This window comes from Copidosoma floridanum, unplaced genomic scaffold, assembly GCF_036245765.1.
Source record: "Copidosoma floridanum isolate Cflo_tuat_1 unplaced genomic scaffold, Cflo_Japanese_pri ptg000007l, whole genome shotgun sequence".
Taxonomy (NCBI): Eukaryota; Metazoa; Arthropoda; class Insecta; order Hymenoptera; family Encyrtidae; genus Copidosoma; species Copidosoma floridanum.
The window spans coordinates 6,184,043-6,211,970 of record NW_028321884.1 but is presented as its reverse complement, the minus strand read 5'-3'; the positions used below and the strand labels follow the sequence as shown (position 1 = coordinate 6,211,970).

Below are 27,928 nucleotides of genomic sequence, written 5' to 3'. Positions count from 1 at the left end.
ACATTAGTTTATTGATATAAGATAATTTCAATATAGAGACAAAGGAACTATACAACTTATTTTTCTAATAAAAAAAAAAACGTTATAATAGATTTATATATTTGATTTCAAAAATTGTTCATACATTTTTGTTAACAAAGTATCCGAGCGACTCGTGAGAATATAAAAAAGAAAACAAAACAAATGGAAAAGCCAATTTTATAAATAAAGGTATCGTCAATGAGCTTGCATACTCGTAGAAAATTTCTTCATTATAAATGCTATATGATATATTTTTTTTTTCGTTTTAATTTTTTTCTGATTTTTTTTTCTTTTTCTAGTTTTTTTTTTTTTTTTTTAGTTTTTAGTTTTTTTTAAAGAAATCGTCAAGATTTTTCTCGAGAACCACAAGGTCGTTGGCGATGCTGTCGAGACAGTAACAACGGTTAAGCTTAAGTACAATAAAAAATACATTTCGCTTCTGTTTTAGCGTGAGTGTTTAGCAATTAGCAAAAAATGTTATTACATCGTTTAATTTCTTCTTTTTTTTTTTTTTACGTTTTTCTCAATTTTTTGTATTCGTCTCATTAATTTGTTTCTACTATTTCTTTTCGTATACTTTCACACGATCAGCAAACACAACATTACGTTGATTCTTGCACGCCATGCAAATACTCATTCGCCCATCATGTTCATGTTTTTCTTATACTCGATCCATTTTGTAAAAAAAATTCGCGTAATCATACAACATACGAATGTTGTATGTGCTCCTAATGATACGTTACGTCAACTTCACGGTTGTATTTTCGGTTATTTCAAAGTATAAAAGTCTTTTTTTGTAGTCGTTTTCAAACTTACATGTTAACTACTATTGGGCAAAATGCGTTTTTATTTTTTTTTCAATTATTATGCGCGTTAGGTCGTTTTGTGGTAAAAAAGGCGATTATATAACCTATTTTCGTTGAAAAAATAACGAGATTCTATTTGGTATCGAACATAATAATCTGCGTCAAGTTTATTTGCCTATTTTAATATGTTTATGTTAAATGACTGTATGTATATTTTATAATCTTACGCCAACCGTCAACGATTTTTCTAATCTTTATTTTTTCTCAACAATTTCTTCATCGTACTTAAATTTCAACGTATAAAAATAAAATGATAAATAAAAATATTATTCCACTCTCGATACACAAAATTCTATCTTTGTGTAAATTTTTTTTTCCCTCATCTACGCTTCTTCTTACCTTTAACTTTCTTAATTCGTTTTACCTAATTCATGCAATTCTAAATTCGCGTCCCGTTGAATGAGTACAGGTCTACTTCTCGTTTTATTTATTAACACTTAAGGAAGTCAATATTAATTTTTTTACTTTTCTATTTTTTTTCTCGATTAAAATCAGTCAAGGAAATGCTTTAGTTAAGTGATTGCACTTGATCTCCAAGCATATTTAATATGTATAACAAAGTTATGCGTATATCAAAATTCAGCAAACAATTGTTGTGTATCTCAATTTTTTTTTTTTCATCATGTCTTTTCGTTTCACGCCAGTCTTTCTTGAAAAATCAAAAACTACCAGGCTAATCTAAATATATGTACATGTGCGAGGTGTTACAAGTATCGACTTCCTTAATTTGTTTCTTCTATTTAAGGTGATTGTATGTAAAGTACACAATATTATTTACAAACTGCACTGTCATTTTCACAAGTTGCAGTCTTAAGAAATTCGGAACAAAATAGTAAAATCTTAGTTTCACATTTTCTCCCCATGGAGTAGTTCCTATTTTCAAAAACTGCTATTGTAAATTTTATTCCTTTTAGTTTATCACGTGGTAGTTAGTATGCAGTAGATACATTTTTTGCATCGCTGTACTTAACAATTTTAACGGAAAATATCCCAGCCGATGTATTTTATTTCACGAGAAAAAAAATAGAAAAAATAAAAACGTGAAATTTAAGGGAAAGGCAGCGTAAAGCTTTGGCAATGAGCAAAACATGCTGCGTATGCATTAAATCTTTTACGCGAACGGAAAATGCAATTATGGTTGAACTAGAAAAAAACACGGTATCATTTTTGGTTCTCACGGATCAATCTGTATCTCGGAGAAAACAATTTTATTTGCAAGAAAAAAAAAAAAAAAAAAAAAAAACTACTCTCTAGGCGCTTACGTGTACAAACGTATCAACGAAAAAGGGAAGCACGTAAGTGAATGGCGTAAAAACAAAAAAGCGCTATAATAACCGAGTTCTTACATTACATAATTTTTTTATTACCTACCTATCTATTATCAACGTACTAAAATATTTTAAGCACGGAGAGAAAAATATTTAAAGGGCAATAATGTGATACAATCATATCGCGTACAAAAAGAACATCTATAGTGAAATATATAATTTTTATTTCCGTTCCCTTACTATTTACTTGCTCACATACTCGTTTTAACATATCTTTTTCTCGGTGCCCCTTGGTTTTGCATTGTTACATGTCACTTAATTAAATCTTACAGATTACGTTTAATTAGCAGGTACTCTTTGCACTCTCGAAGTAGAGGCGACTTTTTTTATTTATTTATTTTTTCCTATCCTAACTCCTTAAAAATTCACCTATCACTGAACTCGCGTTATAAACTCTCGTCTCCTCTTTTTCTTTCTCTTTTTACCCCATTCCCTGACTCAACGTTTCCAAACGTTCTCCTATACAACTTACGCCACTCCATCCGTCATCGCTCGGGCTAAAATTTTCGAATAAGGACCAATCCTTCGTTGGTCCTTTTTCTCTTTCCTTTCGTCTCGCACTTTTTCATCATCACCTGTCGTGCGAATTTTTAAATTTTTATCGCTATACTATAAAAAAAAAAATCGCACATAAAACGGCACTTAAAAGCGCAAGCGCGGATTAAAACCGGAAACTGGCAGAGTATCTTAAAAAAGTGGTAAAAAACCTTACATGTATTCTGTGTATGTATATACGTATATATATATGTGTACTATATAAATGTATATAATCAGAAATGATCACTACTCGCAATTTCTTTCTTTACCTCCGCTTCATGAAGTAAGAGAATACACGAAACTACGGACGAGACGAAGTGGGAAAATATTATTTGGCACTAAAAGTATTTCCCTTTCATTGATTTGTATACATTAAAAAAAAAGAAAAAGGAAAGAAAAAAAAAAAAAAAAAAAGAGCTGCGCTCAAGGCACTTATGGATTGAAAAAGTGTCGATATATTAGTACTGATGCGGTCGCAATTAATATTTTGCAATGTTATTGAATTTGAAAAATCTTTATTAAAATGTTTAATTTCGTATCATACATGTCAATATTTATTTTTCATTTTCCTTTTAATAGCGGCGCAGCTCGCTTACAAAACTATCTATCGAAAAAAATGGTAAAAAAATAATTTTTTCATGGGTCAGCAACGTAATAACAGTAATAATGAATTTGCGCGGTTCTCAAGGAAAAAGTGAGAAACGCCTAACTCGTGCATTATTTTTGTTTTCCCCTCTTTTGTGCGCTCTCTCTTTTCCATCGCTTATTTTAAAACCCCGCCTCATCGTCGCGACTACCAGCCTCATTGATTACACCAAGGTTTATTCTTTGTAATTATTACCTTTTTTTTTTTTTTTTTTCCATCCCACCCTTTTAAACTTTCTTTCACTGCATGCACTGAGTTATTGTCCCTTTTGAAATTTTAGAAAATAACAAATTTTTATACAAACTAATAAGTATATTTTATGTGTTTTTCCACATTTGGTCTCTCGTTAGTTTCACCTGTCACGATTTTTAAGAAAAACTCGATAAAAAAATGATTCCGTAACCTACAAACTTAATGAACACATTGTTTTTTCTGTCTACTCAGTTTCACTCAATTGCAGTCACTCAAAAGTATAAATGAACATTCGTTCGAACTTTTTTTCTTTTCTTTCCTTTTTTTTTTTTTTTTTTTTTTTTTTTTTTTTTCAACTTTCGTTCAATGCTTCAGTCTCTCATTTTCATATTTTTTGCTTTCTTGCATTATATTATTATTTTTCAACTTGTTGTCTTTATTATTCAGCGTATTTCAACTTGTCTTTTATCTTTGAATGAATGAAACGTACACTCACGAAAAACAAAAACTACACGCATTCTCTTTCTCGCGCGGTTTATTCACTGAATGAATTTTTATTTGCTTATTTTACGTACATGTGTACACGGAAAAAAATAAGCGTGATTTATCATACTTTTATGAAATATTACAACTTCTCTAGCATAGAGTTACAGCGTGAAGTTCACGCACAAAGCGTTTTAACTCAGCTAGGTTGAGTTCTACATGTTTCACTGCACTATTTTAGCACCTAGTTTCACCATAATTAGCATACATATTAAGCGTTTGTTGTATGTGCGGTTGTTAAAAAAAAAAAAAAAAAATAAAATAAAAGTTTTCAAAAGTAACAGAAGGACAAGTCAACAGACTAGCAAACAATTCAAATCACGAAAACCAAGTGGTTGTATAAAATCTGTGCTGTGAGAAGAGTTGATCAATTGATGAACAAGCAAATTCGTAATTATTATATATTCATATAATAATTTTTAAAATATCTTGATAACTGTAACTGATTTCATTATGGTTTTTATATATTTGGTTGGTGCTGTTTTGGTATGATGTGAAAAAAATGCAATAATGGTATGAGAAATAAATCACATAAATATAATGTAAACTGAGCAGTAAAATTAAAATTGTGTATGGCAAAAATTAGATTAGAATTTAAGCTTGTTTCCGTAAGATCTCATGGCTTTTGATCGAGACAGTCGTCTTTGAATTATAAAAATCACGCGAGACTTTTCCCGTGCTATCGAATTAGGTGCCAGTGCTAAAACCGCTTGTTTTTTTTCCGTGTATTTTTACATATATAGTATTCATGATATAGGTATACTTATTCGCTCGCCAACACTTTTTGTTTAGCCTTTTGAATTGCTACATTATTTTATTCCCTCTTTATATGTAATATAGGGTTGAAGCTCAAAAGTTATATACACAACAAATATGCTTTTACACTTACAATGTGATATTGTAATATTTGATTCTTCTACACCAAATATAAATTTCGCATGAGCAGTCATAGACTGACCACTAAGTCATGTAATATATGTATATTACTTAATTATAACTCAATTTTTATAATTAAAAAAATTTTGTACATACGATTATTAAAGTTTTTTTTTGTCACATGAAAAATTTTCAAATAAGAAAAATAAGGGGCCAAAGCAACATGGCGCGTAAAATCAACTAAAACGTTAACAATATAAGAATAATAGTAATAATGATAATAATAAGAATAATAATGATAATAGTAATAATAATGTGATAATGATTATTATCGTCACACTCGAGAGAAAAAAATCATTTTTTTTTAATAGTCATCTATAGTTATGTTTTATATAAATTATCACTTATTCACACAAAGCGTAATCATAAGCACGAGGCGCTTCTTTTGACGCGCGAAAAGACAAATGCAAAATAGACACCGGACGCACAAGCGAAAAAGAATAGACTGCGGCCAGAACACCTTTGCTCGTCTCGTATTTTTTTTTTTTTGTATTTTTTATTAGGGAGAAGGGGGGGGGGCGACGAGCAAACAGTTACTTTTCCGTTGAGGTCATACCGGCTACTAACGTAAATAGTTTGCGCTTTACCTATTTTTTTTTTCTTCAATAAAATAATTATATTGTTTCTTTGTACATTCAATTAAATACAGTTATATTATATTTTTTGTAAAAAATAAAAAAAAAAAAGGAAAAAAGAATGAAGAACAAAAGAGAAAATTTGTTAGCATCAATCGGTGATAAAATGCGACCCTTGATGACAAGTGCCCATTTTTTACTCGAACCTGCAATTTTCATACTTTCTCATGAATTCCCAGTAAGCGAGGGATCGGAGTATAACTTAATGAACTAATAATTAATAATAATTATTTAGAAAAAAAAAAAAAAAAATTAATAATAAAAAAAAAACCTACGTCCATTCGGAAGACAATATTGTTTTAATCGTATAATAACATTTTTGGTTAGTGGACACCACCTCGTGAGCTCCCTCCGGCTCCCCCTCACATCATCCTCTGCTTAAGCATCTGCTGATGCTGCAACTGCAGCATACGCCGCCTCGCCTGCGACTCTCTCAGCTCCTCCAGCTCGGCGACCTTGATGACCTCGTGCCTTAATTTTTCTAGCCGGCTGTTGAGGTTCAGCTGGTAGAGCCCGAGTTCGGCTCGGTGCTTCACGTAGTTCCTCTCGGCGCACTGCAACTGATAGCAGTACTTGGCCGAGCTGCTCAAGATCTTGATCTTGGCGGCGAACTTTTGGTGCGAGAGCTCGGGCACGATTCTCCGCAGCTCCTCGAACATTCCGCGCAGGTGTATGCGCCGCTTGCGCTCCATCGTGTTGTGCTGGTTGCGCTTTTCGTTGCTGATGGCGTCGTTCTGCAGCCGCTTGGTGTTGCGCTTGCCGCCCCTGTTCGCGACTGCCCCTCGGCCGGCCACGACTCCCTGGTAGTAGTTCACGTTGCTGGTGCTCGCTTGTAGCTCCTGGGCGTACATGGCGGCAGCGACAGCCGCGGCGCGGGCATTGTTGGCGGGGGCACGTTTGCCGCGGCCGCCGTTATTGGGTGGGCGGCCTCGGGCGCGCGGGGCACGCTGGACTTGCTGGGGTGGTTGGGCCGGCGTCGTCGCTGCTCTTTTTCTCCTGCCCTGGCGCGTTTGGTTTGCCGCCGTCGTCGTCGTCGTCGTCATGGCTGTTGTTTGGTGGGCGAAGGTCTGCGTGAAGTTGTGCTGGTACAGCACTTGCTCGTCGTCGGTCGGTTGGTTGGGCAGGGTGCCCTTTTTCTCGCACGAGACGACGTCGATCTCCTCGTCTGCAACAAGAAACAAAGGAAGAGCGCGGCTTTGAGTTTATTTCGCAATTAAACGTGTTTGAGTTACTTTTATCTATAATCGCTACACGGGTAGGGGGGCACGCACGAGCGGGAAAAAAAAAGAAAAAAAGGTCGAATTTAAGAGCGAGAAAGGGGGAGAGAAAATTACACTCCGATCGCGTGCGTGTAAAAAGAGAGTTCGTTGGCCCGAATTTTCCTATACAGGGTGGGTCGGTTGGCGCGAGGGTGGATTATCTATAGAGTTTTCCCCAAAGTGACCTTGGTAGGTTTTGTCCCCCCTTTTTTGTCGGCCGAGAAGGGGGGGGGAGACACGTGCATGCACCACCAGTGCAGACCCGAAGGGGAAAACACGATCGAGACCCTCCGCGCGTACATTTTTCATGCGAAGGAGCATTAACGCCGGGCTCGTTGTCCTACACCAAGAGGGGAAAATAACGTATACGAGACAACTTTTTCTCGAGTTTTACTATGTGTGTATGTATATACATATTATACATACACACCACAGGGGCGCAGCAGAGGAGCCATTAACGTTCAGCACACGCGTCGCCCGGTGATGCCGATACATTTTATTATTTACATCCGCAGTGCTCGACACTTTACTTTCCAGAGGACGTTTATAGGGTATACACTATTGGATTGGGCACTTTTACTTTGCTTCGCGATTCTGCGTCACTACTTGTAGTACTTACACGTATACACGTCAAAGCCACGAGTCAGTAGTTGGTATAGAAAAGTTTTATCGGATACCCAAATATATACATACATAAAATACATAACGTACGGGGCGATCGGTAGTAGACCTCATTTTATTGTGCAAGGGAGTTTGAAAAAAGTAATTTTCACACACGGTACAGATGACATTGGGCACATGGGATGGTTGTACACCACCTACGCAGGGAAAGAACCAGCAGCAATATACGGTGAAATTTAAATTTATCCCTTGCAGCGGAGGCTGAGAGAGTCGTTGGGAGGGGAGGGCACTTTAATGGCCTCGGAAGGAAGTAGAAGAGAGGAGCCAAGCAAGAAAACAAACGTAAAAGGCACAGAGAAAGACGAGGAGGCGGCGGCAGCAGCAGCGAGAGTTATGAAATCGGCTTAAAAGGAAGCGGAAGTTGGAGGAAGTGGGGGGAGCGAAACTCGGAGGAGAGGAAAGAGAGAACGACGAACCCGTGCACGGTTATCTCTCTTGAGTCGAGCTCCTCCTGCGTGTGTTTTATAACACCGTGCGCTTGGCGACGGGCCACGGACCGTCCTCCCCCCTCCGGGAGGGGCGCGAAGGTTTTCCCAGTCTCTCTTTGCGCCGATCTTACTATTTCATCGGAGACGGGACTCAACCCTCGGGTTACACTCGCACACACACGGAGAGAGGATCGATGCACGAGGAAGAGAAAGCATATTGCACACCAAAGGCTTGTTGGCGCGCGAGCATCAGGTGCCGTGCATCGGGGAGAGGGGAAGTGCATCCGCATTGCGCCGGGAAGGGAGATGAAACTGCCACTCCACGCCCCGTTTTCCCATTTCCACGCACGCGAGTATACGTAGAGTGCTATATCGATCGAATAAAAAGAGATTTTTACACCAGTCGATGCGCTACGTCAGTGTTTGCCGCAGTTGCGTACAGATATACTCATATTATACGTTTGAGAAAGGGAGAGAAAAAAAAGAAATAGTAAAATTTTATCGGGTGGTAATGGCGTGGGCAGCAAACGATGCTCGTTTCAGCGAAACCGACGGAGCAAAGTAAAGAAGCAAGCATCGTTTCGACCTGCCGTTTGCATTATATACATGCTCCATCGAGCTAATTGATGCAAATAACACGAACAGGGAGAAGAAAAAAGAAAAAAAAAAAAAAAAGAAGAAGCGGCGGCAAATTATCGCCCGGCACTGCGTCGACGGGGAGACACGACTCGTCACGCGTGCCGAGGGAGGTATCGGCACGTGCACGCCGGGCACGCAATATGCCGCGTTCATCGTTTCACCCCCATTAGATCTCGTTAGCCACGGCTAATGAAGAGACCGAAGCAACTTTTCCCCGGCACATGTATAAAGATCTAAGCCGAGCTTGTACACACGAGGGAGAAAATGAAAAAGTTGTCGAGACTATATACACGTGTGTTGGTGCATTAATAAAAAAAAAGGGGGGGAAGGTAGAGTCTCCGTGTAAATGTAGGTGATTCGCGTCAGTCGCCAGCGACCTTGGAGAGGGTCAGTGTCCGTCTCGCTCCGCAGGCTACTTCGGGGCTAGCATTCGCGACACGGCGCATGTGCGCGAGGAAACCGATCGAAGCCGGCGCTTCTTCAGGCGTGGGTATACAGACTTGCTCATTTTCCCTCCCTCTTTCCTTGGTTTTCTTTCGTTTTTTCACGTCTGCGAGTTGGTGGGCTGCGGCATTCCACCGGGGACGTCGATACCTATACGAGATTGCTCTCGGGGCTCGGGTTAATTTTTTTTGCACTTTTTCCTACTCGACATCCGCGGTCACCAATGGTAAAAAAAAAAAGGGCCATTGGAATCTTTTAATCCCAATAGCTTGGGAGTCCACAAGAAAAAAAACATACCGGTCACACGCGGTGTATCAACGAAATCGGCCAGAGTCGCGTGCGACCGACACAACGTGTTTGCAGCAGCTCGTTACACACATATAAGTACGTATACGGAAAAGAGAGACGCAGCGGGCGGATGGAGCGCGTGGGCGTGTAACGCACGTGGGTGTCCCGAGTTGGCTTCCTCGAAGAGGAAACGGGCGGGAGGGAAAAAAAAAAGGAGACCGATCTTGCTTTGCATCGGGGCAAAGGTGCGGGCGTACGGAGGGCCTATGGGCACACAATTGGCTCGACAGAAGCGGAAAGTAGCCCACTTAACGAAGGCGCGTTAAGCCGCAAAAATTACAAATCCGGAGTGGTTAACGCGAGCAACAGAGGCGTGCCGACCCCTCCCCCCGCACACGAGAACAGATAACGGCAGTCCATATTATGTACACAGTTGGCGAACGACGTATACCTGTACGCGTGGGCTCTTGTACTTGGTTTCTCGAGACTGGGCCCCAGAAATAGGAGGCTCCGCACGCAGCCTCCCATAAGGATCGCTTTTCGATCTCGATCGCGTCTGCTTTCTCCTTCCTGCTCTCTCTCGTGTGCGAGGATGGCTCTCTAATTACAGGGGTGTCTCCCGCGGACAAACGGGACGAGAGATTTTCGAGAAACGAAGCGGCGAGCCTTTTTTTCGATCTACGGATCTAGTTTCGATTTTTTTTTTTTTTTTTTTCAATCATGGATACGGCAAAAGGTGCGCTGTAATTATGGAAATCACTGGTTATTGGAGGGACCGAGAAGCACCGACGAGAGTTGGGTAAACTATTTAATATAAAAAAAGGGCGGATAAATTTGTCCACGTATAATCAGTGGACCTCTTTGTTTTTTTGGTCTGCATCGAGAGAGAGAAAGTAAATATCCAGCAAGACGCGCGTTGATTTTGTCATAATTACACTACAAAGCACGTATTATATCGGATAGGGGAACGACGCAAGGCCAAGGACAAGTAGCCGGCCGGCAGTTGGGAGGCCTGTGTATGTGTACTGTATGAAAAAAAAAAAAAAAAAAAGTTTCTCACACGCACGCACGATGCATGTAACTATATGCACGCACAAACGCCCGGAAAGTCTTTTTTTACGATCGCGCGGCTCGTTTACGAGCTGAATTATATGCACCCATTCGTCAAAGACCAAACAGCTTGCGCACGTGTGTGTGCGCGAGAATCGGCGTGTAAACGACGGAGCTTGGGAATTGAAAGATTCTCATACACACGCGTCGAAGGGGGGGGACACAGTCATCCTATATATAGACACATGTACAAAAACACACAGAGTTGAGAGAGAGAGAAAAAAAGAAGGAGATGGTAATCCACGCGACGAGAGGAAGGGGATGGATGAGCGTACATTAACACACTGACTCACGGAAAGTGCCAATTGGCCTTTGTCATCCCGATGTCCTCCCACTGCAACTCTCTATTGTAAATGCAACTTTGCTCCTCATCGTTTGGCTGCGTGGGAGGGGGTGGGGCTCGTTTTTAATTGCAACGAGTAAACGTGTATACTCGACACGACAACGTCTGAGAATTTTTCGACCCTCGCGAGTCACCGTTTAACTCCCGGCGACATCGTGGACGACGATTTTATTATGCAACGATAACAATGGCAATCGTCGCGAGTGCAGTTTCCACCTAAACGCCGCGGCTTAGAAAAAGAAGCATAAGAGCACACGCAACTACACACGAAATTGCAGCGTTTTGCATTACAATTAAAAAAAATAAAGGCCGAAGCGCGGTATGGTAGCCTTTCAGCGGCGAAAAGGGGAGGCCCCGAGCTCTCATGCAATAAACCATCTACCGGTATGAAATATCCCTTGTTAGCAAAAAAAAAAAAAAAGTAAGAGAAGCGAAAGACGCGCGAACAAAGAAAAGTTTTCAAGCGCACATGCCATGCTGCCCATCTCCCTCTCTTGCTTCCCATGTCAGACGAGGCCCTCCCTATATGTATATACGAGCCAACCCCGTGCAAGACTTGTCCCCTGTGTTACTCCCCCCGCGAGTACACACGCACACTGCAGTAGTTGCTCTAAGCCGCGCTTGCGTATCGAAATCGAGTCGTCTCGCGAGATCCAACGGATACGCGTGGTGGTGCATATATGTATGCGCGCGGGCCCGAAGAAAGGAAAGAAAGGCCCCGGGTGCTGCGAGTTCTCCTTTCACGTGAGAAGACGAGGGGCGAGAGCCGACAGGGGAGGAGAGCGCGCCTCGGGTCCCATGAGGTTAAGGACGGAGTAGGGCAAGCGTTGTACAAAGACCGGGGGCCTCGGAGTTTTGGGAACCCCCCCCCCCCAAAATGCGCGAGCCCTGTAAAAAAAAAAAAAAAAAGAACAAAGGGCCTATACATACCCCCCCTTTTTTTCCTGCGTGTGCGTGTACTTTTCTTCCTCGTCCCTGTACTTGCTCTTCCGTAGGTATATATATATATATTGTAAGAAAGGGACGTGGTTCCGCAAGAGGATCTTCTTCCTCCATTTTATTCGATTTGTACAACTATATATCAATGGCTTTGTCTGTCGTATCGCGTCGTCGCCGGTATCGTGTCTTCGTTTAAATGTGTGTTGGCCAATGCTCCGGTATGCCAAAATGCCCCCGAGGCTCAGCTGTTTGACGTTGTCAAGTCCACCGGTGCGCGAATGGATAATATAATAACAGCCCGGCTATCGTCGTTGCATTGCAATGTATAGAACAATCAGCCGCTTTGATCATATCCGAATGGATGGAATGTCAATCGAGCGATTAATCACTGCACCTGCAGTCGATTGATTTTTTTTTTTTTTTTTTTTTTTTTTAAATCACTAATGAGGAGAAAAGAAATCGAGGTCAGCGGACAGATTAGCTGGTGTATACATCGGCAGTGCGCGAATAAAATCCATCAGCTATTCATCTATGAGATATGTATAGATACGCGAGTTACATATGTATTGTTTTCGAGAGGCGTCACCACGAGGTCACCACTCGAAAAAGTGAAGCAAGTACGGATGCAACCGACTGGATTGACGCGGGTACAACAACGGGTTAGAGGTTTTTTTTGGTAAGAAAAATACACAGAGCGGACGAGTGAACCGAATCTAAAGATGTAAAACAAACAAAATACCGAGGATCAACATCCATCAGCCGGCGGCTACGTGACCCGGTTCATTGAACATCGCACCCACCCATATCAAGTGCACGTATCTGCGGACAATGAAACGCGCGCCTCACCCTCTTTTTTTTCCTACCTCTGCTCTATGCGGCAAAAATTTCGCGGGAAGACTAAGCGCCTCGCGACGCGGGTACACACACACACACACGTGTACCCTCAAAAGCGAGGAGAGAAATCGACGGGGTTACGCAAGCCGGACGATTCGGGTAATTTCTGGCTTTCATGAAAATTAAAGCGCTCCTTGGGGGGATAGCAAGTGTGGGATTTCGCGCGCCGCGGAAGAGCAATTATTACAATTCTCGGGGACGACGCGATGCAAGAGACTGCGGTGTAATGGGAAAAAGAGCTGGTACGTCGCGGGCGTTGGGCACATCTACTATGGTTGAATAATGAACAAACAAAAAAAAAAGAAAGAAACGGAAGTAGTTATCGCGACAGTTGGACTATTGGTTTTGAAAAAAGAATAGAAAAGAAAAATTTAACGACAGTCGTTGGAAAAAGCATTCAGACCCGAACACACGTCATCGGTAGCCGAATTCCTTCTGTATCGCGCAATTACGCCTCTCCCTCTCTCTATATCTCCGGAACGCGAAGGCGAAACCGAGCGCCGGAAGGCTTTGACTAGAAAATCAATCGAATTAACTCTGCCGATGATTGCCGATAAGGGGACAAAGACAGAAAATATAAAACCACCTGCGCGGTACACGCGTGTGATTAGAGAGGAAGGGGGAGGGGATGGGAGACAATTGAATCGAGTAGAAGTAATTATCATTGGCCACGTCATGCTGTACACTCCACTTTCGCGTCTTTCTCCTCGAGTCTCGTCGCACGACGAACAATTGCAACGCGAATCATTGTTCTATTTTTTTTTTTTTTTTCTTCAAATGACTATATATACATAAATTTACCAATAATAGCTCTCGTTAGCGCGTCAATGCACATTAATTAATTTCAACGTATACGACACAAGATCTGTCGCGCCGGCTTATATTTGGATGGCGTTCATTTATTTGCCCTTTTCGTTCTCGGGTTGGAGTCATAAAACGTGAGTCACAACGCAGGGGGGAGGGAACAAATGTTAAACAATCGCCAATGGCCGGGAGTCTTTTATACATGCCTACATCTCAACATACACCGCCGTAACTCGATGGCAAAACAAACATCAAAAGAAAGTGAAAGAGAAAAAAACAGATGCCGATCACACGGATTTGCGTACAAAACGATCTCCAAAGTGCAGTCTTGGTAATTCGTACAATAAAATATATACGGACAAACTAGTCCTGGCGTATAGACGGGCTAGTTGTGCGTACGTATACAGCGGGCAAGCAAAATAAAAGAAAAGTGTAAGAGAAAGATACCGCGAATGCGCGTGTGAGAATGTTGGATGACCTCAAAAGGCGCATCTTCGCCGTGACGCAATGCCATTCATTAACTTGTACGCTGTGGTCGAACGAGTGCTGCTACGGGTATCTATACAACACGACGATGTGTACTTATATATTTTATATGATGTATGGGAGAACGAGTTGTGCATGGAACAACACATAGTAGTGACTGTGTATATATGCAGTATAACGTGTCAATAGATTTTGAGCATCATTGTACGAGAGAAATATATAGTAGCAAAGATGGTGACGGAAAGATGACCGGTCAGGTGGAACGCGGTGCACTTTTGCTTCTTGTGCTGTATATATTGCGACCAACTTTTTTTTTTTTTTCTGATTTTTTTAGATAAGCGTAAACATACACCTTAATTAAGATGAAAAAAAAAGTCAATACATTGCACGCGTACTTCATTAATGTATAGAAAATTAACACTTTTGCGCCGAGCCATCGAAGCGATTCCGGGAACGTTTACTCAGCCGTGCCTGTGCGTCGCGTATATGCAGGGAGGGAAGTAAGGTATAACCTGTCGCGTGCGTCAATTGCAAGTGGATGGCGTTCCGAGAATCGCGACAACAGGCGAGAGGCAAACGAAAAAGTGCGCGAAAACAGAGACGAACTCACACACAAACATCATCTTTATCCATCTCTCGCAGCGCGAGGTATTCACAAACATATATATATTTATACACCGATGGGTAAGCCGAGCAGCGTCGCCGGCGAAATTTCATACGGCACTTCCCACCCGCGGAAAAAATGTTTCGCACACGTGCCGTACATTATAGTGATGAAAAAAAAAAAAATGATTATGATTTTCCTCGAGATGGCTCGGATAGCTTTTTATGCACGACACACATCATTCCTGACTCGACTCGAAAAGCGTAGAAAGAGTTATCAAAACGTACGCGTGTGCATTTTAATTGAAACGAGGCGAATTATTTGTCGTTTTATCGTCGATAGCGTAACGCGTATACACGAGCGTAACGATCGACGCGAGTGTCGCGCCTCTTGACCGCGGAATAGCACCTTGGCATGCGAGAGCGTCATCGCGCTCGTTTTGCATTGCAAGCAGATACGCGAGAGTGGAAAAACGTGACTTTGTACCTTTGAGTGCATTGAGTATACCTGTATACGTATACAGCGGCGCTAACGAGCCGATCCTCCCAGTCTTGCCGATTGTATTGGCGAGCTGGTGCTTTGCATGCGTGTTGCTGCTGTCTCGCTGTTTTTTTTTTTTTTTTTTTTCTTTCTCGAGCGCGAGCGAGGATAGGTATGGATGTACAACAAATGGAATGCCCATTCGATCGGTAATTTAAGGATAGCCTGACCATTTTCCTCCACTGTTAAACTTGCTACTTGTGGTTGGATGGCAACTATATATAGGCTTGGTGTGTTGAGGAGCAGGAAAATAAAAAGTGACGTGTTAATCACGTTCAACATTGTTTACCGCGTGTGTTGCACCGAATTGTACAGTTCAAGTAGAGGAAGCATGATTTTCCGTTTTTTTTACTTGTACGAAATGCATGGAAATGGAAAACAAAAATAAAACAATTTTTTTTTGAAAAATCGTGCTAGCGCCGGCCTTGCTCACCGGATGCCTCGGTTCTGCACACGTGGAAACAAATACGGAAAAAAAAAAGAATAAAAGTAGTGATTATTGTTATTTTAAATTATTTAATTGTTCCGTTATCTCGTAGATGTTTTATCGCACAACAAAATAATATTTTAAAGTGTAAGCCGTACACACGACAAAGTGTATGACACATAAAGTAAAATTGTTGCACATACGTTTCGTTAGGAATACCGTGACAAGATAACGCCCGAGCCAATCGCTTTTTTTTATATTTAGAACCAATGAATTACAAGCGCGAGTTCTGGAGGGGATGTAACCTACACGATTTTTAAATACATTGTGTGCATAGCAGGGACTACGCGAGCTTTGTCCGATTTTGTTATCTACATTTTTCGTGTGTACTTATTGTACAAGTCAAGTCGTATGGAAGCTTTTAAAAACAAAATTAGCGCTCGTATCAGGAAACATTGTCGCGTACACCAGAGTCCATGGTAATTATTGCAGATTTCCTCGTTAAACGAATAGGCGATGCGAGTAAAATTAAACATTGTATCGGGAATCGAGAAACCGTGTTGAGTTTTGCCCAAGTACATCTAGATCGGCAGTCCATACGCGCACGAGAGATAACGATTTTTTCAGTCTCCCGACGTAGAAAAATTCTCGGTTGCGTACACATGCCAGTCGATACTCGGTTGGCAGCTCGATAACTACCGAACGTTATCAACGTTCTACGGATTGACGATCGAATGGGGGGGAAAGAAGAAGAAGAAGAAAAAAAAATAAAAAAATTACCATCACGCCGCGCGAAACACGAGAGTCTCAGGGGCCTAACGCGGTGCGGTTCAAAAGCGCGTGCCTTGCAGTGGCTCGGATTATTATTGCTTCTCATTCGATCCGCGAGTAAATAAATGTGGGCCTGCGGTCAAACTGGCCCGCCCAATGCTCGAGAACTAGCTTTTGCACGCACGTTCAACCCACACATGTTCAAGTATCCCGTGTATATGTATACCTACGCGTCGCTTGGAGATTCGAATCCCTTCCCCCCCCTTCGGCTTCGCGAAAGCAGCAGACACATCCGGTGGGGCAAAAAGGACCCAACCGCATTCTTATCCGGCGAGCGTTTAAAAACCCGCTCGCCCGCTCCTCTGGATCCCACGGCACAGCAGCACTGGCTAACGATGACGTCACCTCCGCCGCGTCGCTTGTGCCGGCGAGTGTGACCTTCGGAAGCCCGCGCTTTTTTCTCGCGCATGCGCCAGCCGGCCGGCCGGTCGAACTGTATATTACAGCCTCGCGAAGGAAGACGCGAGAGAAAGGAGTGGGTTTTTTTTCTTCGTCTCCTATTTTGGCCTTTGCGAACGTCAAACGCGCCGGCTAGCGATATATATGTATTTTTTTAGAAAAGTTTTGTTTGGCGCAAGAGGTAGAATTGCACCAAGGGAATTTTCAGAGCCATCGGCGCCATAAAAATCTCGGCAACCGATTTCTCATAGATCATCATGCGAAGCGTGCTACGTGTAGCGAATCCTCGGCAATCAGTAAGTAGTTTTGTCGGCACGGAAAATCTTTCGCAAGCTGCGGTCGTGATCGGCGATAAGTATATATTATACGCACACTATTTTGACGGCCCTTATCTCGTGATTTGTACAAATGTTACACACGACGGGGCTGTATATTGGGTTACGCGCGTTTTTCCCTCCTCCTGTTTATGAATGGAGAAAGAGAGAGGAGAGCTCCGATTATCGGAGAAGGAGACCTCGGGGGCAATTATACGTAACACGCGAGCGAGTTGCGCGCCCATTCATTCGCAGAACTGGCGCTCCGCCGTTTTTCTCTCCTCTTTTGACCTTTTCGTTTCTAATCTCTCGTTCACTCTCTTCCTCCTCTCTATATGCTGCGTATATGCCCACTATCTGTACACCCACCGACAAAGGAAACGTTGAAACTAGGGACCTTTAAATCGCGTCATTATCAATCATCACATGAACCGGTAGTCTGTGCGGGCATCCGTTTTTTTTTTTTTTTTTTTCACCAACGATTGCACTCGCTTATTAGAGAACGAGCCATCTTCGCAGAAAGTCGTCTGTCAATTCGGTGCCCCCCTCCCTTCTGTCACCCAACGAATGGAGAAAAAACGAAGAATGCGATGGCAGGGGTTACAAAAACAAACCGATTTCCTTACCGATCTCGCGGTACGTGGGGACAGAAATTCAATCAAACCCACCGAGCCCCAAAGTATTGGGGCTGGCGGGAGGGAAAAAAAAAAATAGAAAAACTAATAGCGGTCAACTTGGCCAATAATCGTACAAAAGAGCGCCGCGGACCCTCCTCGAGCACGTTGATTGATAAATTATGCCCGTCTTAGAAAGAGCTCGAGTTGGGTTTAGGTCAGCAGTTCGGAGAAAGCCGGCACTGTCGGGGGAAAAAAAAAAAAAAAAAAAAAAAGCGCGCCCAGAAGGGGACACTCACGCACGCACGCACGAGAGCTCATTTCGTAACTCCCTCCCTCTCGGCCATCGGATGGATAAACGCTTCGTTTGAAACATCGGCTTTCTTTGTTTTGTTTTTTTATTCCTCGGCCCCCCCGAGCACTGGGTTAGGTAGCTACCAAGCCTTGATTCGGCCGATGCTCACAAGCCAAAGGGTTTAAAGGTACACATCATCGCTGGAGTGAGTGTATTGTTGTCGCGCCGCGAGAGAAAGAAGGAAGGAAGGAAGGTAAAAGAAGCGACATTCCGACGCGAAAACGTGTGCGCGCACTTTTGCGGATAATCGTCGCCACCGCACGGCAGCTGTTTTACAGAACTCGGTCAGCTAAAACGTACACTGCGCGCCTGTGTGTGTTGTATTCCATAAATAAAATCTAATCTGAGGCGTGGATCTGGCGCCACTCGGCTGCTGCTATACCGCCGGCTCGTTACGAACACACGCGGTGTGTGTGTGACTAACTGCGAGAAGGAAGCGCATAATTTTCCGTACGAGTGTAAAAATAAAATAAAACGGGGAACAATGGTATGGGGGACACTCGCGTGATTAAAGGCCGAATTTTCGTAACGCCGCCTTGGTCGTCTCATTGTGGGTTGTGCACGCACGCGACACGTGTGCTTCGTCACGAAGGATGACGAAAAAAAAAAAAAAAAAAAAAATCGAATCGGGCGTCAATTGTCATAATTATCGAGCACGCCGGTGGGAGGAAAAAAAAAAAAAAAATAAAGTAAAAAATGTAGAGTATACGTTTTCCACGCGTGAGCCCGAAGCGCGGAGATAAGAAGCGATCGGTTAGTGGAAAAATCGAGCCCATGAAAATTTAAACCCATTTGCACTTGTACGCGAGCCGCTGATATTTCGTATACCGATATACCATAGAGTGCACGAGATGCAGCGGTCGGGTAGAGCGAGGCAATTTAATTTCCGGCTGCCTCCTCTTCTTCTTCCACTATACTTGTACTCGAGGGGAAGGAGAAAATGTCACATAATGTGAATACACGCGCTCCCACAAAAGAGAGTATAGGGATCCGTCAGTAGCAACTGGCAACACACATACAATGGAAGCGCAAAAGAAGACCGGCGCTTTTATGTAACTCACACGTACACGCGGAAGATGTACAATAATAATAATAATAATAAATGACGCGTTGTTACGCGTGCATGTGTTTTCTGCCGACGAGTCGCCGGGATGATAGTGTCGCCGCATGGCGCAACGTTATTGTAGCCGTCGCAGATAATACCATTGCATATACACACTGTCACTGCCACTCGCGACTATATACCCTCTCTTGCTAATACTCATACATGTATATAATAATGATAATATTATCTTCTCCTTTCTCTCGTCTGCGGCACACAACTTATATATCACGTGGACGACCGCGAGAGTAGATACCTGTGACGCGCGCACGGGCATTTAAACGACTACTCATTGCGTACACCAGTGTACTTATTATACGTACATTATAGTTTGGTACGAAAGAGCCTATACGAACAACACACGCCCAGGTATTGGTAGGTGTATGAAAATAAGTTTGTAGCCGGTGCGAAAAAAAAAATGAGACGAGCTCGGACAATAACAGTGCGGTTCGAAGCTTCAATCGGCTCGGCAAATATAGGGAGAGAGTATCGATTGTGTGTAACCACTGCGAAATCCCAAATCAGATGTAGGTCTTATATGTATGCAAAGAGAGACAATGGCGATATATCGGCCATCAAGTCCCACCGGATAAACGAAACACACGCCACTGGGGGGGCGACACAAGATAACGCATATTGTGCGTATAAAACCTATAAAACGTGTACACGCAAATTGTTACGCGCGTGTGTGTGTGTGTCTATGGGTGTAAGTACCTATGTATACACTACCATAGTCGTATCGCGCCCTCCTTTCGCGAATTATTCGCCTGTATACAGTTATTACATCCATCTCCGTGCGATGGGACACACACGTACGTATACGTACTCTTACATGCATGGCTCTATTACTTTATTACTGCGACGAGGAGGGAGACGTCGGTGCGGATGATGAGTCGAGAAAGCGAGTGGGTTGTATACCTATAGCAGCTATCAATGCACCAGCCGGGAGAGCGTGCAACGACACTGCATACTCTCTCTCTCTCTCTTTGCAGTGCAACAGTCGCGGCAGCGGGAGGCGGGAAAAACCAGATTATTTTTTCCGCGCACGAGCTAGGATGCATGTGTGTGTGTATGGGTATATATATAATACCCAGTGCACCCGGAGCCGGCTGCAGGCGAGCGTTGCATACCGAATCGCAATCGCATTCCTCGACCGAGCTGCTGCCGCGTGTGTGTTGGTACAGGGTACCTCTTTGTATATACCGTTACGGACACGACTACTCTCTTCTTCTTCTTCTCGGCCTCCTCATCTCTAGGATGTGTTGCCGGTATAATACTATGTATACCTACCTACCTACCGATGCTGCTGCTCTTCTCCAACACCTCTTTGCCCTCCAAGTTTATACCAGCGCGGTACATAATATATAACCGCCACTTTTTTCGACGGCTTTGCTTTTTTTTTTTTTTCAACACCGATGCACACGTGACTTACGATGCGAGCTTTTTTTTTTTTTTTTTTTTTTTTTTTAAATAAATACCTCCTTTTCCCCATGTCCTTGCGCGATCTACCGAGTAATTTAATTAATGATAAAGCTTTTAAATTTAAGTGCGCGAATCTTGCTGCAATTTGCCAACTTGGTCGATCGAATGATACTGATTGGTATTCATGAACAACTATCTAGGTGTACCGATTTCTTCCTCTCTCGTACCAACAAATTTATCTTTTCATGTTTTTGAGCAAATCAAAGCAAAACATTACACAAACACGAAGGAAAAAAAACGCTGCTTGAATGACGATGTATATAAAAACGTTTAAAAGTGTCCCTTGCTCAAGGCAATAATGACAATCCGGCCCATGCCGGCCAATAATCATTTCGTCGTACCGAGCGCTGCTTTAACAAATGGCGCGAGGGCTGCATTTGTAGATATACATAAAGCCCGCAGCAGCGCTTCGAGTCGCTCTAAACACACGAGTATTGTGTGTATGATGTATACACAATATACGCCGACGATTGACAGTGGCGGCCGGCTTTTCGAGCGTATATATACACACAACACTCGCGCATCCGGGGCTACTGTGTGCCATCCACGCGTATTATGTACAGCAGACTCTGGCGAGCTACCGCGTGTCGGAGATTAGCGCCGGCATGCGGGTGCCGGTCGGCTCCGTGATACATCGACCATGGGAACCCGATCCAACGCCACCCTCTCACTGGCCTACCTTTTTGGGACAAGTCATTATTTCTTTTTCTCTTCTCCTTGGCTTTGGAGATGCTCGTACTTTGTTACGATTGTCAAAGGGATGCGCTTGCTCGTTGTAGTTTATACGTGAGAGCATTGACTGATGATTGCCTGACACATTGATCGTGGGGTGACGGCTATCGCATGTGTAATAATATCGAAACATTTTCGGGTGGAAACGGAGAAATTGTTTTCATCAATTTAAGAATACAACATTTCATGAGTGTGTATTACATCGGAGTAAATAATTAAGCTTTGTTAATGTGTGTGTAAAATCATGCGTAAATGAGAAAGAGAACCAGAACAAAAATTACCTGTGTCGGAGGGCGTGGGCGGGGCACCGAGGCGTTCGAGGCTCTTGGGCGAGAGCTGGGCCGCGGTGTTTGTCGTCGTCGTCGTCGTCGTCGTATTCGTCATCGTTCCCAATCGCCGCACCGCGGGCAACGGGCTCAGAGTATAGCAATGGTCGTTCATCGTACTGCTTCGGATCTTTGCCTCCTGGGCCGCGCGAGTACTGCTAAACTGATCCACCATCTCCTCCTCCTCTTCTTCTTCCTCCTCCTCTTCATCTTCCTCCTCCTCTTCCTCCTCGTCGTCGTCGTCGTCATACTGTTGCCAACCGTTCGTGGGCAGTATCTTGTCGTCGTGCAACACTTGGCTCACCAGCTGCTGGTTTGCGAGCTGACTGTGACTACTACTCGTGGGGTGGTAGTGATATTGTTGCTGCTGCTGTTGCTGTTGTAACCTGTCGGAGTTGCTGTACTGGGCGACACCGTCGGAGGAATGATTCGTCGTCGACTGGCCCCACGAGAGGAATGTGTCCACGTAATCGGTGTCCTCGTCGCTACTACCACCCTCCTCCTCCTCCTCCTCCTCCTCTTCTTCCTCTTCCTCCTCCTCGTCCGTGGTCAGTATCTCTTCCTTCATTTGGAAATTAAAGCTAGGCTTGAAGTCCTCCTCCTCGCCAGCGCTGTTCTCCGAGGCCTCGAACGATTGCATGCTCAGCGGCGTGAGCGGCCGTGCCTCGTTGGCTCTGGCACCACCGCCGCAGCCAGCTGCCGTCGTAGTGAAGCTGCCCAAGCTGGGCCGAGCCACCGACGTCATCATGGGATTGGCCAGCACCGGGGAGCTCTCGTGCAGGGAATTGTTGACCAGCAACGACGCGGACGAGGGCACGGGTGACACGGGCGAGGACGACGAGGGGGTTTCGAGCATGCCCATGGGGACGCGCATGAGCTCACTCACCGGCATCATCGTCATGGGATCCAGGTAGCACGGCGACGAGGACGGCGACGACAACGACGACGTGGACGAGGACGGGGACGACGACGGCGACGAGTTGTTGTTGGCCGTGCCCATGATGGCCTGCTCGCTCTGGAAGAGTAGGTGTTCCAACTGGAGATCCTGTAACGAGGACACCTGCGTCATTGTGCTGTCGTTAATACGGTGACCGCACTCGGCAGTCGGCCACATGCAGTCCTGCAGCAACGAGGGACTCTCGCGCTTGTTTACCTGTTCGACGTTGTTCTCGAGCATACAGCCCTGGGGTGACAGCGAGTCGAAGAGACAATCGTCGATCTCCTCGCTCAGCATTTTGTTGATCTCCTCAGGGCCGACGTTGTTGAAAAAGTCCCCCAGGTTGTCGCTCCAGTCGCCGCTGTTGTCGGTCGACGCGCTACGCATCAATTTCATCATTATCATCATTACATGTATACGTACCCTATACATAGAGCCGGAAAATTTGAAGATGAAGAAAAGAAAAAAAAAAAAAAAAAAAGATTGGAAGCAAGCGCCGGTTATATGAAGGTAAACGCTAAACATTTGCATTATTTCCCGTGTACCGTCCATTATCCGATGAGAGTCAATAACAGGAGGAGGCGAGTCTCCGCGACATTCCGCGCTGGTATGGACGACGCGGGCAATGCTTGGCGGAAGAAAAAAAAAAGCGACGCGGGAAAATTGCATTTTGCACATCGTTCGGCCGAGGGGAGGCGGAAAAAGGCAGGAAAAAAAAAAAAAAAAAAAAAAAAACAAGCAGAGAAAGCAAAGGGGAGAGATAAGGAGGCGATTCTCGAGGCCGCGCGCACTTCTCCCGCCGGCTCGTCTGGCGCGGTGGGGTCCGACGATCCCCTCTTCCTCCCCCCTCACGTACACACGGCTCGCTCCGTCCCTGTCAGACGATCGATGCACCGGCGTCGTCCGCGCGAACCCAAAGAGAGAACGTCTGTATATAGATATATATACATGGTATACGTGTCCGTCCGCGTCTTGCGACACAAGTTGTAAAACACAGTGTAAACGTCACCGTGTCTCGCGGGTAGGTGGGGGGGGGGGCGACAAAAAACACACGAGCATCTAGACGGTGAGACAAGGGGCAGGGAGGGGGGAGATTATCCAGACATTTTTCCGACACGCCGGTAAACGTTGCACTTTGTTATGTGGACGCGCTGTTGTATTATTAGCTCGCGTTGCGAAACGTTGTCTTCGCGCCGGCCGGCTTTTGGCGAATATCGCGCTGTTGGATCAACGATGTTTTTAAAGAGGGAGGCGTCGATAGGAGTCGGATGATTTTTATGTTTGGAACACAACTTTGCTTGGTTTGGCTCTCGCGCACGCTTCGCGAATGTCAAGTTCAAAGGCACGAGAAATATAGGAGAGAGAGAGAGAGAGAGACAAGGTATACGCGCGCGGAGTGACTGACGAAAAATCGCAAACGTGGGAAGAGTCGGCAAGTGGTGCGGGTCGCGCGACGCCGAAAAAATATCCATTTAAATATCAACGTCTCTCCCGACATGCCCGGGCAATGTATGTGTATGGGCGGCACTGGCGCATTCAAGTTTTTTCGCCCGTGAAAATGCAGTGCGCCCGGGAGAAAAACAATGACACTCGCGCGCACCCAGCCCTGTAACGTTGAGTGGTTTCTGACGGCTCAAAGACGACGCAAGCACCATGGGAAAGAGGAACAAAAAGAAAAAAAAAAATATATATATTTTACGCAAGTGGCTCTTTTGTCGCCCCTTTTTGCGTCGTGGCCTCTTTGCTGCAATTCCGGAATTGGCTCGACTCGCAAATTCTCAAGAACCCTCGAAATACTCGTGAAAGTACTTTAACTGCGAGTGCGAACAATTGGAATTTTCAAGCGGACAGTAGTTTACACGCGCAGTATAGTTTTATCAAACGGTGCGCATATACATGTACACACGTACAAGATTGACCCACTGACACAATCTCGTTGACCGGCGACAAATTAAATCCCCGATGAAATAAATACATAAGCGACGAGCCGGACTCGAGTGTACGTTTTATTCGCACTGTACATAAAACACCGGGTCATTAGGTGACTTGGGGGCTGTATACTTATCGGTCCGAGCGGTCGGAGCGATCGGACCCAAATGCGCATTCACTAGAGTATATTATTCGGTCTGAATGTCTGACCGCTTCGTAGCCAGCTTGGATGTGTATAATATGGAACATATAGCTGTGGAATGCTGGCTATTGTTACGCGGTTTGAAACACTATAGTTCGAAGCGGCATTCGCGAAATGTCCTGTCAAGGCGTCCCGGTGTACAAACCCTTACACTTTTCGAAACAATTTTATTAAAAATTAAGTCAAAAATATTTTAATCACATTGATAACGTTGAAACAATATTGATACGAGTTTTTGACGCAACCATTCTTTACAACAGTGCAACAATCAATTTTTCGTTTAAAATTCGTGAACCTTCATCGATAGTTGCGCAATATCACGCAACTTTGGCCGTTAGGACCTTACCTTGATCTACGACTACGTGGGACTTTAAAGTCCCACAGGCTTAATATTAATTATAGGTACACGTATGAATAGGCCCAAATAAAAATTCAAGTCTTTGATATCCACGAATTCTCTCTTCAAATGGAATTTTTCATTTATACTTTACAATTGCCCCTCGTTAAATACTCGTCATATTTGTTCAAACTGATATGGTGGTTTTAATGTATGTCTGCTCTTTTGATAGCAAATGTTCATCGATAAAAATAAATTTAAAGAGATCCAAAAATCTTCCTATCATACGAAATGAATAAAAAAAAAAAAAAAAAAAAATGTTTTAATAATCGTGCGTATCATTATTTCTTTGTTAGTTTAAGACTCATACTTAAAATTTATCCAGCATAAAACATGAATCGGAAAAAAAAAAAGAAACTTTAATCTTGGTGCCCGTTTGTGGTATATCCCCTTTAAAACTCGAAACATCCCGTACGACACGCATGAAAAAAGTCATGAAACGCGCCACCATTGGACATAAAAAGAAAATTGTGATAAAGATCTTAGTTGAAAATACACACATTTATTTGTCATTAAGTACTTGTAAATTAAAATAAAACAATTTTCTATATTACCGATCTCAATAAATTGTTACGATAGTAGTGAACCAAGTCCGCAGCACCAAAGTGGACAAAATGGAGAACGAAAATGGAACAAAAATGTAGTTGTCGAAGGTATGGATTATTATTACACGGAAACTTATTTGCGAAAAAAAAAAGTAAGTATTTATCGTATGAACATCATAAAACCAAAAAAACAATGAGCGGTCGAAACACCTTCGATCCAAACCGTAGCTAATTTTCGCGGACGATAACAAAAAACAGAGAGAAAAAAAAACAAGCCAAATCGCATCATACTACAACGTATAGCTGACCTCCCAACGGAATTCTAGGGAAATTGTCAAGAGTTGTGGGGGAGGGGCGGGGGAGGGAGACGAGAGAGACCAAAGAAAAAAAAAGACGCTCTCCTCTGCCGGCATGGCGCAAAACGTCTAGACGAAGACGCCGGCGCAGATTTCCCGCGAAACGGTTTCTGCACACGTGCCTCGAGAGTGGCGGTGGCGGAGGGGCCGGCTCGACCCGGCGAGCGAGAGAGAGAGAAAAAACAGGCGCCGCCGCGCATCGCCCCCGATCGATAATAGGCGTGTTATGCGGCAGCGGCACGACGCGCGCTGAGTCCTACGCCCATTTTGCGGAATGGCAGGTACATTGCGGCAGGTTTTTCCTGCCGGCGACGAAACAACGCCAACTCATCAACTGAAACACTATTATATATATATGATTTTAAAAACTGTTCTTCCGACCGGCTCACGACAGGAAATGGCGGCCTCGCAGGCACCGGGATTTTCGAAATCCACTCGCTCTTGAATTTTCGAATTTCACGACGCCGCTCGCTGCGAGTGTACGCGAAGAAAGAGAGAGAGAGAGAGAGAAAAAAAGTGCAATATATCAGACTCACCTTTCTATCGACGAAATAGCCGGTGACCTGAAGAGGTCGTCAATGTCCAGTTTGAACATGAAGTGATCCATCGTGATATTCGGATCCAACTGTACTCACTGATTCGAAAAAAAAAAAAAAAAAATCAACAGCACCCCGCACAAAAAATCACGCGCGAATTCTCCGCGGAGAAAAGTAGGCGCTGGAATCACAATATCCAAAGTGTCGTCTTGAAAAGGACGAGGCAGGCTCGCTCTCGAGAGGAACGAAAAGCGAGAGACCCGGCTTTCGTCTCCCTGTCAAAGACGAATAGTCCTGATGCAAGTCTTCTTTCGATACGAGTTTCTTCACACTGTATGCACACTGTACACTCGCACTAATCCGAACGAATGACCCTACACCGGTGTCCCGGGTAATAAAGGAGGAGAGGGGCAACAGTCAAGTGTCAATTTTCCACAGCCTGCAGCACCACCAAGTGAAACTCACGAGCTCCGAGGAAACGACTCGTCGATGCCAATAGTCCTGAGCTTATTACTCGAAATACACGTAACAGTACTAATAATGGAGGAGCCACAGTAATAACAATCGACACAACTACTGATGGCTAATCCTTGGCGGCGTGCGCTGATCATTCTCCCGTTGGTCGTCTCAAAGCCGTGAGAGAGCAAGTTGCACTATGTGTATGTATGTATGTATACACTTTATACAGTAAAAAGAAGAAAGCGAGTTGTGGGGAAAGTGGTGTGATTGGATTTTGCTGCGAAACGGCAAGGCGAGGCGAGGTGCCTTGCTGGCAAGCCGAAATCCAACTGACGCCTAACGCAGCTCTGAGACGCCGGCTTGGGCTTTCCGTCTTCTCTCGTGTTCTCGTCGTCCGGCGTCCGGTAGGTATGGTATCGCCTATACTTCTCCCCACAGTCCCCGCGCCGCCGACTGGGACCTGCACACTGCATGCCAGCCTGCCCCACCACTTACTATGAGGCTCTTTTACCGTCAAGCTTGAATCAGATGGCGCCAGGGCACGTCGCGGCTGTCATGGCCGTCTCACTCCCACAACATTACTTTTCAGTATTGTATGTACATAGGAAATTAAAGTGTGTGGTAAAGCGCAATATTTGAAATTTTGAAATGAATAAGGAAGACAAGAAAGAATATTATGGGAGCTTAAAAGTTTCAGAATTGAAAAAGCTTTTAAAAGGGAAAGGAGCAAGAGTCAGTGAAAGAAAAGCAGAACTCGTGGACAGGTAAGCCATGACTTGGGAGCGGCAAAAATGTTGGTCTCCCAATTGCTTCGAGCCACTT

General features: G+C 44.0%; 1 protein-coding gene across 1 annotated transcript; it reads right to left on the bottom strand.

The window, feature by feature from the left end:
* Positions 1–50: 50 nt before the first annotated feature.
* On the bottom strand, positions 51–27,471 carry Myc (bHLH transcription factor Myc). Its single transcript, XM_089588559.1, has 4 exons — positions 26,648–27,471; positions 22,899–23,061; positions 21,701–22,790; positions 51–6,869 (listed from the first exon to the last, which is right to left on the bottom strand). Exons 1-4 carry the CDS (start codon positions 26,716–26,718, stop codon positions 6,067–6,069), a joined length of 2,127 nt encoding a protein of 708 aa, XP_089444685.1. The 5' UTR covers positions 26,719–27,471; the 3' UTR covers positions 51–6,066.
* Positions 27,472–27,928: the final 457 nt, after the last annotated feature.